The sequence below is a fragment of the Cyrtonyx montezumae genome, unplaced genomic scaffold (assembly GCF_038088225.1).
Source record: "Cyrtonyx montezumae isolate F1298 unplaced genomic scaffold, pur_monq_1.0 scaffold_8, whole genome shotgun sequence".
In the NCBI taxonomy this organism is placed as follows: domain Eukaryota; kingdom Metazoa; phylum Chordata; class Aves; order Galliformes; family Odontophoridae; genus Cyrtonyx; species Cyrtonyx montezumae.
The window spans coordinates 49,795,982-49,814,398 of record NW_027072089.1 but is presented as its reverse complement, the minus strand read 5'-3'; the positions used below and the strand labels follow the sequence as shown (position 1 = coordinate 49,814,398).

Sequence of the window (18,417 nt, the reverse complement as noted above, 5' to 3'; positions counted from 1 at the left end):
CCTAAAACTGGAACACAGAAAGTTCCATACAAATATGTAGAACTTCTTTACAGTCAGGTTGATGGAGCAATGGAAAAGAATGCCCAGAGAGATTGTGGAGTCTCCTTCTATAGAGAGTCAAGACCCATATGGTTACCTTCCTGTGCAACCTACTGTGGGGAACCTGCTTTAGTAGAGGAGTCGGACTCAATGATCTCTTGAGGTCCCTTCCAAGCCCTGCAATTCTGCGATTCTGTAACATGAACATAAGATACGTAGGACTACAGAAGTCTTGACATCTAGCATATTGTATTAACCCAGGTGTAAATAAAGTGAATACTATATGTAGTTTAAATGTTTTATCCTCACCTATGTTGAATGTAAATCCTTGTTATTGTGATAGCCTTTTAATCTTGTGATTAAAAAATTCCATTTCTTTTTATCTTAACCAGGTGAAATTAGGAGTGAATCCAAGATTACTTCCTGACAATACATTGGCCTTTGAAAGGCATATCAAATTCAGAAAGCAAAGTACTGATAGGAAATCAATTGGATGTCCCAATCTAAAATTAAAACTTAATGCTTACCTAAAAAAGAAGTCTTACATAGAAACAAGAAAAAGATAAATGACAGCTCCAAAAATCACATTTACCACATAATGAAGAAAACTGTACTGGAAGAGACAGTAACCAAAATAGTACTTGATTAGCCTAAGAAATACCATTTGAGCAAAACAGTTGCCCAGTCATGATCAAATAGAGCTTTAGCAGCACAAAAACAAGTGAGCTAAGAGGAACCTGAAGTGATGTTTTATAAGCAAGGGGCTTAAGCTATTCTCAGTCAGATGAATATGCAAAGAAATGCAAAGGAAAATTGAAAGAATATCCAGACAAGCAACATAACTGACAGCTAGGAAGGTAGTAAAGGATTCATAGCAGATGGATATGAGGGTTGATCTCAGACCACATAAATACATCTGAGCTATCTTTAAACTAGTGATCTCAGGATGGGAAATAGAAATAGAGCTTGTAGGAGTAAAAATGTAAAATAGCTAACCCTGAGAGTTCTCACAGAGAAGACAGGAAAGTCTGAACTTAGCAGCCATGATTTTCCCGTCTGTTTTTTGTTTGGATGGAGAGAAAAAGCAGAAGTGAGACAATGTACAAATCACTCACACAGTTGACAGTCTTAAATAATTTTTGTGGACTACATCTAATGTAATACTAAAAGCAATATTAAATATGTTGCTTACAGAACGGACATTTGTGCTTATTTTTGAGTTAAGGAAGCCTTCAGTGCATTTACTTGTAGGGGATATAATGACTCTTTCACTATGTTAAAAAGAGATTTCATAGCACCACAGTAATATTTAATTACTTGGACAGGGGTGTCAGACTGCATTTGGTGAACTCCCAAAGGGAAGGTCCTTATCCCACTAATTCTCCATCTCCTCAAATAATCTGCCTTTCCTAAGGCCTGTACCTCACCATTTTGCACAGCAAAAGCTGCTGCATATAACTGAACTATGCTGCCTTTCCCCCTCCTGATGGCAGTCCCCTGGCATACATATGTCTCCCTCTCTCCGAACACCCTTTCTGCCTCAGGAGCCCAGAGTGTGTGCTGTCCCACAAACCAGCCTAGCTTAATTTCCATCTGCCATCTGCTCACTTTTTATAGCTGGAGTAGTCAGGGTCTGTATAAAAAGTGCATCTTGGTTGTGGAAGATGGAGGTGCATGAAGGAGAGAGAGGGAAAGACAGAAAAGGGAAGTGCAGGACGATTCATTGCGGAGACAGGTTGAGATGACTCAGTGGGATTTTGGTTGACTGGGAGGAGGATTAAGCGGCTCTCTCCATCCTTTGCTGGTTCCCAACCCTCCAGCCTCTAGATTCAGGTTCTCCTCGCCCACACTTCTTACTTAGAGCAGCCTAGATACTGTTTACATCTCCTCCACCCCTTTCAAAGCTCAGCTGCTTCCATAAAGGGAAAGGGCAGAGATAGGACTGAGTCAGATGGGTCATGCTACTGCTGATGGCACATACTGACTGAGAGTGAGTGTAAAATGTGTAAATACAGTATAACGTTAGAAATAAAGGTATAAATCATTCAGGATGAGAGAGTTTGCTGGCAAGAGCTAGAAATCAGTTGTTTATATAGCATGAACAGCTCAAACAAGCAGCCTTCCTCTCCTTGGAAGAAAAGGCCTTGGCAGTGGAAAGAGAGAGTGCAGCCCAAACTTCTGCATCCATAGGCAACCTGCACCCATACTGCCTGCACCTGCAGCTGGCCTTGCTGTTCTCGTATAAAGTAGAAGAAAGAATATCTAAAGTTCAAGTGGAAACATCAGCATTGGCTATCAGTATAAGTAAATGTTTTTAATCATCTTTTTCTCCCTTTGGAAAGAGAATAATAAAGGCTTATCCTAGGGTATGCTATCTGATCTTTGTCAGGTAAAAATCTGAACTTCTGGTGCAGCAGAAGTGGTACAAGGCAGTTTCAAAGATTTCTGTCAGCAAGACTGATGTCATCAATGCAGTATGAGCTACAGAGAAAACTTGCTCATTACCCTTGTTACGTGATTGGTACTTTTGCTGTTGGTAAGCATAACAACCATGCTTCATTAAAATTCTATTTAACTATAATAAGCCAAAGAGCTTTTGAAATTAACATTTAAAGAAAAAACACTTATTCCTCAATCCCAACAAGATCACCCGCCTAAATACAAAGATATACAAGGACATTAATAGATTTCTGCAGCAATGGTTTTAACAGACACACGGTTCATCTCGAGAACTACCTCATACTTTTAACTTTCAACAAAAGAACAATCCTCGGGGCCATTTTCACATGTCTAAAAGTAGATGCTTACAGAGACACGATCAGAAGACCAAATTCTATTACACATTCCAGTGCTAACAGGGATCCCAGCCATGGCAAGTGCATGTGATTACAGACAGCTTCAGACTTGGAGGAATATCACTGAAAGGGCAGTGAAAGACCAAGGGTTTCAAACTGCTAGAAGATGCTTTCATTTTTTTTTCATAGTCAGGATACTGAACAGATCTGTCCAGAAACATTTTGGAACCCCATACAGAGAACACCAAAGGGCTCATTAGAAGTCTGCTAAACACTCCTCCCTTTTCTGACATGTCAGAAAGTAAAGAAGATGAAGCAAAAAATATTTTTAAAAAGCTTTTAATTCAACCTCTGGAATTAGATAGACCTATCTAAGCCTGTAGGTGAGACATTGATGCACAACTTATTTCATGATTTAAAATGCAGTCATTTGGCCTTCACCAAAAAAAAACAAAAACAAAAAGAATTTATTCTGACAATAATAGCTCATTGTTTCCAAAGCATTTGAAACATCTGGATTAAAAACACACAATGAAAACCCAAACAGGATTCCAGTTGAACCATACTATAACTTCTAGAAGACACATGACTGCAAGAGCTAAGTTTCCATTCCCTGGAACTCTTGAGAATGTTTTGTTTCCTGCACTTAACACTTCAATCCCCACCACCCCTCCGGTCAAATTCCCACCAACAAATATGCTGCTTGGCAGTCAGCTGTATGAGTGTGTTTCCTTCAAAAAAGAACTGTACAGTGATGCTATACTCATCCACAACCACTTTATTCACCATGTCCCAGTGCAGAGTAGCTGTTAGATCAGAGCCATGACAAGAAGAAATTTCCAACAAGAATGACTATAAGGAAAATTATCCAAGGGACCTTTCATTAGATGTTGCAAAGAATTTACATAATGTTAAATTAATGTTGCATAAACTGTGTGATCATAGTTCATGTTTACATATTTTCAATTAAATTGCTTCTAAACTTCTCTGTTGTGACACAAGAATGAGGTCTGCACATTTTAAAGTCTATTTTTCTCCAGACCTGTACTAATTAATGTGGTTAGTTGGACTTACAGGGATAAGGGACGTTTGTGCTGCAACAGCCATTTAAATTGAAAGCTCTAGACACATGTCAAAACAAACACAGCCCAAACCTAAGACAGCATCCACCATATGAACACATTGAAAAGAGCACTCGAGTATTTTGAGACACATTTATTCACATCATGCCTAAGGAATAATGGCACTTGTAGCATACCCGCACAGCTCTGAACGGTGAATGCTTTTTTCAGTGAAGGACACACAAGTGATGCTAATCACCAGTAATTGTTTCCTGCCCAAGGTAACTCACATGCCACATTGTGGAGAAAATAATGTATGACTAACATACATAAATGACAAAATGCATTCAACATTTCACAAATAAATAAATAAATAAATAAAAGATCTGCTACTGAGCAAGCTGAAATATAATTCAAGATCTGTGCATCCTTGGTGAGTGGCTGATAAACTGTCCTCAAGTTCTAAGCATAACTTTCAAGCCTATTGAATGTCCTTGAGACGTCTCAAATTGGAATTCACAGCACATTGCAGTGCTCTGTGGGAGGACAGCAGGCAGAGATATTTATATAGACGAATATCGTTCACAGAGTATAAACACACATGAGTCACTGAACTGAAGTGTTTTGGGCAGGGAGTTTACCTACCTACTGCTTCTGGAATAACAAAGATGAATAAACATGAGGTAGTACTTCCATTTTCCCCCAACTGTGCTATATTCTAATGTCAAAAGATGTAAACTTCCAAGAGTTAATCATGCAGAGGCACGTTGCCTTATTTCAGCGGACCCTCCTTTCCTATGATACTCAATATTTATCCCACTTACTGTGACAGAACTGTGTAAAATCTACATTAATGTTGCACACAGTCGATGAACATTTGACAGCAGATTTAGCTGCAATGGCTAAATCTAGAAATTAAATGAGAATTTTCCTTAAGACTTTGTACAAGACCAAGAAATGAGAGCATCACATAATCTTATCACTTGCTTGCTGTCCACTTTTCCTGCTTGGTGCTTAAGTGGGGGCTGGAAAAGAAATGAACACCTACCTCGGGCAAAGAAAATTTCAAGTGAATAGAGTTTCCAAAATGAGTTAAATATAAATATAAAAACGTATACAATCTTAAAAATAGTATTTATTTTTTATATTTTTATAGCATTGTTCTATTACTACAATCACATGATTTTTGAGTAAATGCATTATTTCATTCTTAAATCTTGAGAGGAATCTGACTCTGGGTGATCTAACACTGTTAAGACATTTCTTCTATATAAGGGTGAATAAAAATGTTTTTTATCAGGACCCTGAACAAGAATTTTCTTTGTGACTTTCTCTGTATTGAGACTATCCGAGTAAAGAAAGATGACTGGTCTGAAAAATAGTAGCACAAGTCTGTAAAAAATAAAAGAATGTATTTTGATGCCTAGAGATATATCTTCATGTGCAACAAGAGAATGGGAAGAAAATCTAAAATTTAAAAGAGACAAAGAATTTCATACACCTGTTTTGATACCGAGCAGTGTGGCAAAGGTGTGGTACTGGGTTATGAATTCCAGTAAGTAGCAGTGCTGCAGTGTCATGACATGAACTACTGGAACTGTGCCACTGGCCAAAATAAGAAATTAAAAACTTTGACAACATTCCAATTGGAAAACCTGTGTTATGGACCCCTCTTTCGGTACACTACACTCATTTCATCTTTACTTTGAGAAAACAAGCAAATTGATTTGGCAGTTACAGCTGTTTATATGTCATAAAGAGATGAGTTACAGGTTTTAAGTGCCCGGACCAAAGAGAACACAGCATAACTTCAGAGACTGCGAGATATCTGTTACCCCAAACAGATTTTTTTAAGACTCCTTACATTGGCAGATCATTTCAAAGCCACTGTTACAAGCCACAAACACTGTATTAAAGTAAAGAGGAAAGATAAATTATATGTGCGCTAATTTGCTTTTGTTAGGAAGTCATACTGCCTGAGAAGTCAACAACTTCGTCACAGGTCTTTGCTGTCTTACAGGCAAATCTATTTTCTATCTTACTTTCTGATTTAGTTTTAAGCTAAGAGAGATGTGATGATTTTATTACCATCTTGCAAGGTAAAACTAGCTCTGCCAATCCTTAGCATCCCACAGCCTGTACAAGATTCAGTGCCCATGCACTGACCAGTATGAACACCTTACTCTGTACCACATATCAAGTGATACTTCAGCAGGCAGAACTATCCACACATCCAGGGAACCCTGCCATTGAAACAGTGATTCAGGGAACCTGGCTCCTCCAGGGCTGCTGATTATCTCAGCAGGACAAGCTTATACGGGAAACAGTATGAAATCAAATCTATTAAAGCCTACTTAAGAACAAAGACATCACAAATTTTGCACAGACCTATCTCTGCTAGCACAGGAAAGGCAGAATTAATTATTGTAATCTATGTTGAAGGCTCATTATCACATGGTGGATTTAAGCTTCTATGAAATCAGTAACAATAAAATTCTAAAAACAATTATTACAGGTAGCAGTAAGAGAAAACCTTTTCCTGTCATTGGGACTTAAGATGGTCTAATGCAATAACATAAAAAAATAAAAATGGATTACAATTCTAAATCATGTTGCCAGAAAGATTTTTATGACTTTATTTCAAACTATTAAAAAAAAAAAGAGGGAAACACAATTTGGAAACTTTTACACCCACAAAATTAGGCATAATTGGTATGTTCAGATGCTGGGAAACCCAAAGGCAAACTGGAACATAAAATTGAGAATACAAATTCATAACAGAAACATTTACTGATATTCCTCAGTACAAACTTTTGCCACAACACCATTTCTTAGAAAAACTTATCCTAGCAAATAGCTGTAATTCAGAGAATGCCCTTAATTTGGGACATAAGCTTGATCGCAGATGAAAATATATATATTACCACAATCAGCCACTATAATATAGAATTTGTGCTAGACAAGTTAGGAGATCATGATAACATCATGACAAAATTAGGAAAGAATATGAATTCAAGACTTGCTGGGCAACCTAATGCTCTTTCCAAAACTGCAGTTTTAAGCACCTCTTTAACCTTTGCATGGAAATAGAAAGAGATGCTTTGACATAATAACTGTGAGGTTAGAAGTGGTCTAAGCATGGAACAGCCCTATGCAATTTGTGGAGGAAATCATTTTAAACTCAGATAAGCTGGTGGCCTTCCACCACTTTCAAGTCTCTGTAAACCTGCAGCATGAAACCTTTATGTCGACTGTAGGCTGTTTCTGCAGATAGACAATGCACTTTCTTTTCAACCCATGGTTTAAATTTAAATGCAGTTTCAAGAGGTTCAACTAACACAAACAGAGATCACATAAAAATTTTCAGAAGGTAATTTCATGATCTTTTAAGGTGGAATGACATCAAGCTACTCTGGACACTCATGGCATTAGACTTCCTTACCAGCAAACTATGATTTTGATAAATATCAGTGTAGTTAGGGATGAAAAGAGGGACAGAAGAACAACTAATGCATATAAACTAGCCCCAGCAAGTAAGATCCCTTCTGTGAGGAAGATAGATAAACAATAACTTGGAGTCATCTTTCTCTTGGCAGCTGACCATTCTCCTCTTCCTGTAGCCATACGCTACACCCCATGCACTGACTCATAGACATTAGGTTTTGTGGCTGGCTGCACATCCCAGTTTTGGTTGCTGGAAGGGCTGCTTCACAAAGCCACAGCAGTCTGAAGTCTCTGCCCATCAGACATCCTGGCTGGCTGCCTTTTCCACTAACCAGTGTCCATTCACTCGTGACAGCACTTCTGCCAGCTGCAATTTCCTTTTCACATTCCTCAGTTACTTGAGCTTCACTGTAGTAGTCCAGTGCCATGCAGACTGGCACAACTCTCTGCACTAGGAAACATGCCTCTTAAATAAACCTTAATTTTTCCTTTCTTCCTTGGCCATGAATTTCTTCTACACAGAACTCCAAACCATAGTGTTAGGGCAATCATTTATTCTACACATAGCTGTGTCATCCTTCTCTTCGAAGCATAATTACAGCTTCCATCCCTGTTACTACACAACCGTTTTTGGTAGACATTGGACACTGCCTGTGGATCTGTGACTGATCCCTTAAGATGTCCTTAGCTGAATGCAAACCTGCTAAGGGTCCCTTGTGATTCTGCTGCTACTGCTGCTGTAAGGATTTGTATTTTGCTATGCAAGTTTTCATAGTATTGTTTTCTTTTGTTGTATGCCAACATACTATTTAGAGTAGATAGAGTAAATAAATAGTATAGCTAGAAAACTGGCAAACATTTTCAGTAAAAGGAATTTTAGTGTTCATTTGAACAAGGAATACAGTCCTCCAAAGCCTGAAATAGTAAAGTTCCACTGTACATGCAGAGAATCAATGAAACTCATTTCATTCTGACCATTGGACTATTTTATTCATCTTTTTATTCTCCCCAGCAGATGCCAAAAGAATGCCCAGCCTTTGCAGATTCTATCCTCTTCTTGAGGGAAGAAAGTACCCTTTTCTTTTCTAGGCCGTGGGCTATAAAACTTTAAGTCAGGAATTACATGTACTCCTGCTCTCACATCGTGGTGAGCTTAAGTACATTATAGCTTAATTTCTTAGCAGCTAAGGCTGGTATGGAGTGCATTTGTGAATAAAGTCACCTCAGGGAAGAATTTGTTCTTCATCTCCTAATATCCAAAATGGTTCTCAGAAAAGCAGCACAGAACAGATCATTTCCGATAAGTGATACTTGGGTAATTTCCAGTGAATGACCCAAAAAAACAAATGGGCGTGTGAAGGAACAAGCACTTAGTCCATTCTGGAGTGGTACTAAGCTTAATTGTTGGTCCAAGGTCACTGAATAAACAATATTCAGAGTTAACTTCAGTGGTCGTTTTCATGCAGATAAGGAAGAGCACCAAAACCAATTTTGAGGTGGACTGCTGTGGATATGAGCTACCTAGGGGTGATTATCTGCCCACCAGCACAGTAAGGGGCTTCTCCAATTATCAGACATTTTAGTGAGGAAACATAACAATAATGACTTGCTCAGACAGAAAACACTAATATACCACATTCCAGCAACTCCATCATCCAGCTTTGCCTATGTCTCATGCTATTTCAAGTATTTAAGAGTTTATATAGCAGTTCATCTCCTAGTAGGGAGCTGGAGTACATTATTGGCAACTGAGTAGACCAAGTTTTCTAATCAGTGTTCATGGCTTCTTTTGTATATATGGTTTTCCTCCACAGACCAATGTAACTGTAGTCCTGGGTCTACACTGGGCTCATTTCCCGAAAAACAGTGAATTGGTACAACATTTTCAGAGTATCTGCAGTAAAATATAACAAGCAAAGAGCAAACAATAGCAATTTCTCCAGAAAACCATGTTTTGCCAATTACTGTTGTTCTAAGCCATATTTAAACAGCAATTAATAAACATTTATTTTTACATAAGCTGCCTCCAGGCACCAATTTGCTTACAGATTCTAAACATAACTGCTGCCACAATCTCCCCCCCCCCGCCCCGTCCCCCAGTAATACAATTACATTGCTTTCCCAATGGAAATCTGGGGATGTAGTTCCCCAAATATCACAAGACAAATACAAGCTTCTAATGTGCACTACAGCTGCTAGTTAGAAGAACAAAACACATGTTATCTATATTTACTTAACAAAACCACATTTCTCCTGCATTCTTTTCAAAATATACCAATGTCTCAGTAGCCTACTCAGCTGATACACACAGTGTTCCTGCTAGTAGGCCTGTCCTTGGAGACAGGCAGGACATCTCACACTCCACAGGGAGTGGCCTCCAAGCCTTCCTGGCCTTTGCACTAGAACAAAGAGGAAGCACCACGTCACTGGGCAGTATTCAAAGGACATGAAAGTATTAGAGAGTGTCCAAAGGACGTCTACAAATATGGAGAAGAGTCTAGAGGGGGAAAACTTATGAGGAGCAGCTGTGGTCCCTGGATGTGCTTAAAGAGCAGAGGAGCTGAGGGGAGGCCTGATGGCGGCTGCAGCTCTCCCAGGGAGCGGAGGGGCAGCGCTGAGCTCTGCTCTGTGTGACAGCGACAGGGCCCGAGGGAACGGCATGGAGCTGTGTCAGGGGAGGGGCGGCTGGGGGTTAGGGACAGTGCTGCTCCACGGGGCGGTGGGCATGCAGTTTAGGAAGCATCTGGACAGTGTCCTCAGACGTGTGATCTGATTTTTGGGTGGCACTGTGTGGAGCTGGGAGTTGGACTTGATCTCTTCTAACTTAGGATATGCTGTAATTCTGCAATGCCTGTGCAGAGTCAGCTCTGCTGAGTGGAGAAAGGACGTTCTGCTTTAATAACAAGTACTGCAAACACAGCGCAGTTCATACCCAGAGTCTAATGAAGACTTAACATGTGCTACTTGGCACATGGTGTCTACCTGCCTGCTCAACCCTGCAAGGTCACACTTTCACGAGGCGACAAATACCATGTGTCTACTGCAACATGAATTCGAATATATATATATTTTAATTAATCATTACACTGAGGATAGGCAGACTCATCTCCATACACCTAAATCAGAAACATAATGACTTACTTATTGCACGGACCACCTGCCCACGGACACACCGGAGAGCCTCCCAGCCTGGGCCTCAATTAGACCCATTAAAAGCCTCCTTGCACAACAAGAAGAGCACAACCAACACGCCCACCCCACTTCTCGCCGGCTCCTCAGGCCACGCAGTCCGCCGCCGGGACGGGGGCGGGGCTAGCACCGGTGGGCGGGGCTAACTGGCACGGCGGGGTAGCCACCAGGGGGCGGCGTCGCGGAGAAGCCGCCGTGGCCCCGCTTTGGTGTCCGCTCACGGCCGACCTCCGCGCTGACGTCATAAAGAAGCGCCGCCGCCCGCCCGCCTCGAGGCCACCTGCGGGCGGAGCTCCGCCCCCCAGGTGCTTACTCCTCCTTCTGGTCCCCGGGGGCGTGGCCTCGGCAGCCCTCGCGGGGCGGGGCTGGGGCTGGGGCTACGCATGCGCCCGGCCGTCGCGGGAGCCGCTGCGAGCGTATGTGCGCGCGCGGCGGCGGCGGCGGGGCGGGTAGCGCACAGGAGCTGCGCGGGCGGGCGGGCGGGCGGTCGGTCGTTCCGCCGCCATGTCCGCCGCCATCGAGCGGGAGTTCCAGGAGATCGACGCCACGAACGACTGGCAGGCACGCTATCTGGTGAGCGGAGGGGAGCGGGGAAGGGCCGCGATCCGTCGGTGCCCATTATCGTTGCGCTCCGCACGGCGCGGAGCGGAAGTGACAGGGGCGCGGGCTCGCTTTCAGGTGCGCGCTGTGAAGCTGCAGGCGGGCGGCGCGCATGCTCCGGGGGGGCACTTCGCTTTTCCTTTGCCGGAGGGGTGCGGAGGGGCGGCGCGCAGGCGTTACGCTGGGGCCGGGGCCACTGCGCTTGCGCGCCGGCCGGCGGCGTGCATGCCAGCAGCGACCGCGCATGTGCGGCGGCTGAGGAGCGTGGGTCGGGCTGAGGCGGCGCGGGGCTGTCTGTGCGGGCTTACGGGCAGTGCCTGAGCTCTTCACTGTGGCGGGCTGCGTGTTACGATGCACTCACACGTGGGGAAAAGCATCGCAGTGTTCGCTTTCCTGAATTCAAGCAGGCTTTTTTTCCGCAGATAAATGAGCATGGAAACGCAGAACGGTTTGAGTGGGGAGGAAGCTCCGAGCCCACGCAGCCCCCGCCCCGTGCTGTGGGCAGAGCTGCCCCGGCTCGGCTGCACAGGGCCCCATCCAACCCGGCCTGGAGTGCCTCCAGGGATGGGGCACCACAGCTTCTGTGGGCAGCTGTGCCAGCACCTCACAACCTCTGAGTGGAGAATTTCCTCCCAACATGCTTTTTAAAGCCAAATATATTGCTCCCTATTATGGGATAATAACAGTAATAATAAAAAAAAAACCCACCCTGCATTTAGGGGAATTTGGTTTTGTATGCTTGCCTTTTATTTGTTGGATGTGAAGGCGCTCCAGAAGGCTGTAAGGCATGTAAAGTAGAAGAGAACACAAGCTGCACCAGAATCAAAATTCAGTTGTGTAGCAGATTGAGTGGTTTACATAGCGGTACATGGAGTGCTGGTGCTTGACAGTTGCTGCTCCATATTGTAGCTGGGGTTTTTCACAGGTCATTGTTGTGCGTAAGTCACAGCATATCTGTTAGGTTTCTAAAGTCCTATTTCACTGCGTTTGTTGTATGAGAGTATCTCAGCTGATTAATGAGCTTGAGAAAACAGCTGTTTTAGTGAAGCTCAGACAAAATCCAATAATACTTAGTTGTGAAGGGAAGTATAAGTGCTGCTTTAGGATAGACTCATATCATATAGCAGTTTCATCCGAATAAAAGAAACCTTTTAATGTAGTATTGCTGCATGTCAGCTGAGTATAGGGATATAAGGACGTGGCTTGGTCTGTTAGAAGCTGCTCATCAGTAGCATGTTATCTGTGTTTTCACACTTGTAAATCTGTGTTTTCTACTTTGAAGGTATGTTGTGGAAAAGGCTTTCTTAGTGAAGGCAATAAGCTTTAAAACAAAAAGGAAAGCCTGTATTTGCAATAACACACTCAGTCATACTCCATTTTAAAGTTCTTTCAAATGCAGATTGTGGAAGGGTTTGTGTTAATGCCTGTGTAGTGATTTTGGTTTGGTATTGATAAAAGGTGACACTTGGGATTCTAGAGCTGTTTTCTCATCCAGGCTCATGTTTAATTATGGCTGCTCAAGATGAACTGTCAAAAGACCTGTAACAATTTTGTGTCTATTAATGATGTCATGGCTGCAGCTAACTAGTTCAGTTTCCTTTGTGGTGCTTACGCTGCCAGCTGCTGTAAGGGAGCTAGCTTTATACTGCTTTTAGTTCTGACTCTTATTTTTTTTTTCTGGGAAGTGAAATGCAAATCTCAGTTAAACTGCACGTGTAAGAAATACCTTCCCACCCCCCCCCCCCCCCCACACACACACACTTTGTTTCTGCTATGTCAGTTACTTAACAAACTGTGCGTGTGTTAGCCAAGTATAAAGACATCTAAATGGGAAGAGCATGGCCAAGAGTGGCTTGTTTTCTCAGTGAAAATAGTATTAGCTGTAATAAAAGTTGTTTTAGAAGTTAATAATGGTATTAATAACTGCAATTAAGTAACTGCTTGAAAGCCTTGTTATAAGATGCAGCCACCGTTCTATGTAAGTGAACTGTATTTTTGTCTTTCTAAGGAAATTCGACATAAATCCAGTGACTACCCTCATAGAGTTGCAAAATATCCAGAAAACAGAAATCGAAACAGATACAGAGATGTTAGTCCATGTAAGTATCTTTTCTGTATTTACTGCAGTTTATTTTTCAGTTTGCTACTGAAGCATGTGGAATATTTTTTACATTTACTTTAGGAACTTTAACCCAGAATCCTTACAATAAGACACGTGAGCGAAAGATGAATGATAAATGATTATAGCTAGAGAAAGATACCGTATATCATTTTAAAAGGACTAGGGGTTAAAAATGAATACAGATTTAATTTTTCTATAAGATATTGAAGTTTAAACAGGTTAAATTTTGCACGTTGTTTTGTACTAGGTTTCCCAGAGCATCAGTATCTCTCATAAGCCCATATTTTCTGGATCTAGAAGTTTTGAAGGGTTGCTGCTGTACTGGGGCTCTTTGGTTGAGAACCTGACATGAACACTTATTGTATGTTTTGGAGAAGTACTGAACTCCTTGTTTCCAGTTGAAAGTTGTGGTGACAGCATGTGCATAGCACTTCTCAAAATTACGCACAGAGGGTCTCGAAGTGAGTCATGCTGTTCAGACAGCAGTGCTGCACGCTGATTATTAGGCAGCTGACGGGATGTTGACATGCATGGTGTATTCCTACCAAACAGATCCACTTTGGCTTCGTGCTGAGTTTAAATACTGTGCCATCATGAAATTGAATAGAGTTCACCACAGACCTCCTTCGCTGCGTCTGTGTGGCATTTCCCAGCACCATCCTATCTGAGAAATGTGCAGCTCTGAAGATGGTGCCTCAGGTTGGTTGAGGCTTACCAGCTTCTGTTGTGTGCCCAGCAGAATGCACTCAGGACCCAAGTTAACCCTGCTAGACCTTAGTTAACCTATGCAGGTCAACCTGAGACCTCATGTCTCAGGTTTACGGTCATGTTAGAGCGCAGCATTAGCTTCTTACCTGTGATAAAGTGGATTGCATTTCATTCACTTTCTGTTTCATACCTAAATTGAGACAGGTTTTAAGAGAAGGCAGGAAATTGGTTTTGAACCCCTGAGACCCCAAGTCTGTTCCTGTATCTGTCATCTGCAGCTTTTGTAACTGAATTTGTACCCACTTTTTTGCCCTTTATTGCATCAGAGAGAATGGCAGCTTATCTTTAAAGTATGTTATTTTTCTGTGTTTCTGAGATGGCAGAAATTTCCTTTATTTCAATAGCATCTGGAATTCCTGCAATTGTATCTTAGATGATTGCCATATATTTGTCTCCTGTATGGTTGTGAGTTAGTTGTTTTTTAATCAAAATCTTCCTTAGTCATGATTTGTCTTTCGCAATAATGAACATTTCTGCCCTGAAATCCTCCATTATCCTAGAGGAAATGATACAACTGTAGTAAACAATGGGGCCAATGTAACAGCAAAGGGACAATTAAATAAACCTAGTCTTGAAGTTGTATCTGAGTTCAGGAGGGCTTAGAAGTAGTGATGTGCTAGTTGACAGTCAGTGACATTAAGCTTTAGAAAGCATGTATCAGTTTTTACCATGCATGAGAGAAAGAAGCTTTTAACTGAACTGCCAAGACTGGGTGCCAGTTGCAAGGCTGTGTGAGAACAGGGCAGCACAGTCTTTGTGCTAAATACTGTTGCATTTTATATGTGTGTTTTCTAACATGACTCATAACTGTTTCTGTGACAGTGGTGGGAATTAGGAGGAGAGAGAGACCTGGAAGAGAATAGGTGATAAATGACTTTCTAACATTTTGGTACCTAAAACTTCAAAGCAGCTGGGGTAGAAGCTGCACCTCTGATACCTGAAGACCTTCAGAACTAGGAATTATTCCTATGCTAATTAAATACACTGTAAAACATAAGACATAATTTGATTTAAATGTTCTATTTCTCCATAGCCAAGAGAAAATGATTTGTTAGTCTATACAGCGAACAAGCCAGTCTAAAATCTGAGATGGCGTGTCTGTAAGAGGAAATGCAGAGATTGTTCTGTGTTATGGGAAAGATGCTTTGGGTTGGTTTGCTCCACTTCAACTACAATACACAGAGCATGCACACTGAGACTAGTTTGTATATCATGTACCTTCCTAGGTTACAGACGATTGCAGTTGGCTGTATAAGGCCACTTGTTTGCCCATTACAACTGAGTGAGTTTTATATCATCTCATGCTTCAAAAATATTTTTGTTAGTGTCACTTTCCTTCCTAAAGAGCTACAGTGTGTAAAAAATTTTAGTTGGAGAAATGCCCTCAGGAGTGATTATGTAGCCCAAAAAACAGTGGTCATGCTGTCTGGTATGGGTCTAGAACAGGGAGAGGAATATCTTGGCTGTGTAGCAGTATTGAAACAGGAAGTTAATCTGAAATAGGTTTGGTTTGACAGCCAGTCATTTCCCGACAGATGAAACCATTTCTCAGAAAACATTGTTCAGAGGAAAATAACTTGCGGGGCTATTATTCTTTATTGATACCTTTATTGGAACTCTAAGACTTAATACTTTCCTTCTAAATCTTATCTTTAGTTCTTATCAAATGAGTCTAGTGTCTCAGGTTGACTGTAAAATCCTTTAGAGATCTTCCTACTGTGTTCCCAGGTTTAGAGGCAGGAAGCAAATTCCCCTCAGGTAAAGCTGTTAGGATATCTTTCTTTCCTCCTGTTTTTGGAGGGTAGGTGAGGGATGACACAAGTCAGTTTTATCTTTAGCCCTCATTTGTAACGTGGTGTGTAGCCCATTTTCTTAGGTCATCCGAACATTTTCACCAAACAGATCGTGTTGCTGTTGGAGAATCTTTAAAGGTAGTGATTTCTCTTTGTTTTCTTCAGGAGGCTGTGAGTAGACTTTGTGTTGGATCTTTCAGCTGTAGGCTCACAGTTTTGTAGAACATATGCCAAGGAGAGAGGCAAGTGAAGAGTATTGTTCTTTACAAGGAACAGAGTTGGAGCCAATGTGTATGGTTTTGCACTTAGCACTGATTATTTATCATGGCAAAATGTTCCCTTTTTGTCCTGTGTTGCAAGTTTATGCCCAGAGTTTCTGTCCAAAATAAGCCTACTCCAGTTCTTGCTGTCCATCTTAGAAGCTGAAATTAATGGTTTTTCATGTTGTTATCTAATGATTCTATAGGACATGTTGTTACCAGAAGCATGTTATAAATAAACTTGGTGTGTTGCTTTTGGAGATATTTCTTACTTTGGGTTTGGGGAACAGGGGAATATCCTGGCACATACTGGTCTAAACTTGAGAAGAGTTCATTTGGAAGGGACCTTCAAAGATTATAGAGTCTGAGTGCTTCAGATCTAGCCAACATTTGAACTATGTTGTTGATGGTGCAGATTTTTATAAGCGTGGCATGCAGGCTCGTGTTTGTGGCTGGTGAAAATGCACAGCTAAAGGAGATGACTGTTGAAAAACAGTGTTTTATAGCTCTAGTAAATAGAGTTATGGGGCTCTTTGTTGTAGTTTCCATGGAAATACGTAAAGCATTACTTCCGGAGTGACCTATGTATTTTGGTGTGAATACATTCCAGTTTTGATCTGGGCCTTTGCTGATGTATCATGGTGGCACTCACTGCCCCACTAGTGTCAAGGTGGGGAAAGCCGCTTTGCCTTCCTTTCCTTGAGGCTCCATCTGAAACCATTTGTCTGAAAGTTGTGAGTGTACATCCGGTGACAGAGGGCTGTGATTTGGGTAACGTAGCAGCTCAGGTAGACCAGATTTAGATTAGTGAAATGAAGGGGATTTACTGGTAGGGGGTGAAGCGTCACACAGGGTCACTGGGATGGCTTATCGCTGCGTGTTTTATTTATGACATTGTTTAATCCACTAAGGAGTGTCTCACCCTTTTCTGTTATAGCACTGTATTTGGCAAACAGGAGATGTCTCTTGGACAAAAGATGGTTTTTAAGTTACACAGTGGTTTCATGTTTAAAAGTGCTGTTGTTTTTGAGTAAAAACTTTCATTAACAAACAGTAAGATCTGTATCACACGAACTGCCAGACTTTCCTATCTCTGTTTTAACTGGATATGTCACTTTCCTTTGAGCAGGGAGTGGGCAAACTGATGTGCAGTGTGAAATCTTGGCCTTGTGTGAGATGTAGGGGGCATCGTAGGCGATGGTGGAGGGACGGGGTTTTGCCAGAGTGGGTAATAAGAGCTTATCTCAGACAAGGTGGCTGTGGGAGCAGGAGCCAGAATGAGAAGTGTTCTTAAGGTTGCCACTTCCTTTTCAGCTGTGTAATTTGTCAAAATAGGGAAATTAACAGTTCAGAAAATGAGTGCTATATTTTAGCTGTTGTGAGCTTGGCAGTGTTGAAGATAAATCTTTTAGATTAGATGTAAGATATGTTTATCGTTCGTATAAATCTGAAGCACTGTGTAACTGGAAATGATTTACATATGAGAAATACGTTACAGCTAACTTGCTGCTGAAGGTTGGCTCGCTTCATTTTTAATTCAGATGAGCGAGCCAGGACTTGAATGAGGTTTCTAGGTCATTGTGTCCTTTAGGAACCCATTCCCCTGAAAGGGAAATCAATATTTGCTCGTGGCTTTTTGTCCCTCGGGTATGCCACTGTATTTGGAGGTTTGCCTTTGTTTTGGTTAGGGAGGAGGAGGGAGGATTAACTGTTAGAAGTGATTTCCAGGCTTTCTTTATAATGTTAACAGAGCAGGGCTTAGAAGAGGGTTAAAAATCAGGCTGAAAATGTGTGTAAGCATTACAGTATGCAGCCTGGTTAGGGCTGGGGCAGTTATCTTGTGCTGGCAGCAGAGCAGCAGCTGCTGCTGGGTGATTAAACTGTTAACAGCGCCTGCTTACGTCACCTTTCCGAGAACACTAGTACCGGTATGTGTGATTTACTATAACAAGATCTTGAGTTTTTCCTGTTGGCAGATGACATGTAATATTTACAAAGGTCTTGGTTTCTCTCCAGTAGAAACATTTCAGATAAAGCGATACATTAAAGGAAAAAGTAACGCTTGAGTTTCCAGGTAAAATAATGCAAGGACACGTTTTTACCTTAAAATGCATCTTAGATACACTGTCTTGACTATTGTTTCTTTTTTCCTTCATGCGGACTTGCAAATTGTTTTAAGACTCCTGGGAGTCAAGGCGGTGTTGCCTTACATCTGGAATGCTAATGAAAACAGACTAACCCAGTAGCTTTCTCATGCTTTTGTATTAAAAATAGCTTTCTAGCATACTTCTGTGCTCCACACGAGAACATGAAAAAGCTAGCAGCTAGACAACTTCAAACCTTAGT

The 18,417-nt window shown here is 41.6% G+C and overlaps 1 protein-coding gene across 2 annotated transcripts in view; it reads left to right on the top strand.

The window, feature by feature from the left end:
- The first annotated feature begins 11,006 nt into the window (after positions 1 to 11,006).
- The window catches only part of PTPN2 (protein tyrosine phosphatase non-receptor type 2), a 30,178-nt gene continuing 22,767 nt past the window's right edge, over positions 11,007 to 18,417 (top strand). The window contains exons 1-2 of one of the 2 annotated variants that reach the window (XM_065753563.1): positions 11,007 to 11,101; positions 13,137 to 13,227. In XM_065753563.1, coding sequence (XP_065609635.1) covers positions 11,033 to 11,101; positions 13,137 to 13,227 — 160 coding nt within the window. In that variant the 5' untranslated portion in view covers positions 11,007 to 11,032. The remainder of the gene's footprint in view (positions 11,102 to 13,136; positions 13,228 to 18,417) is intronic. The other variant, XM_065753564.1, reaches the window with a different exon arrangement.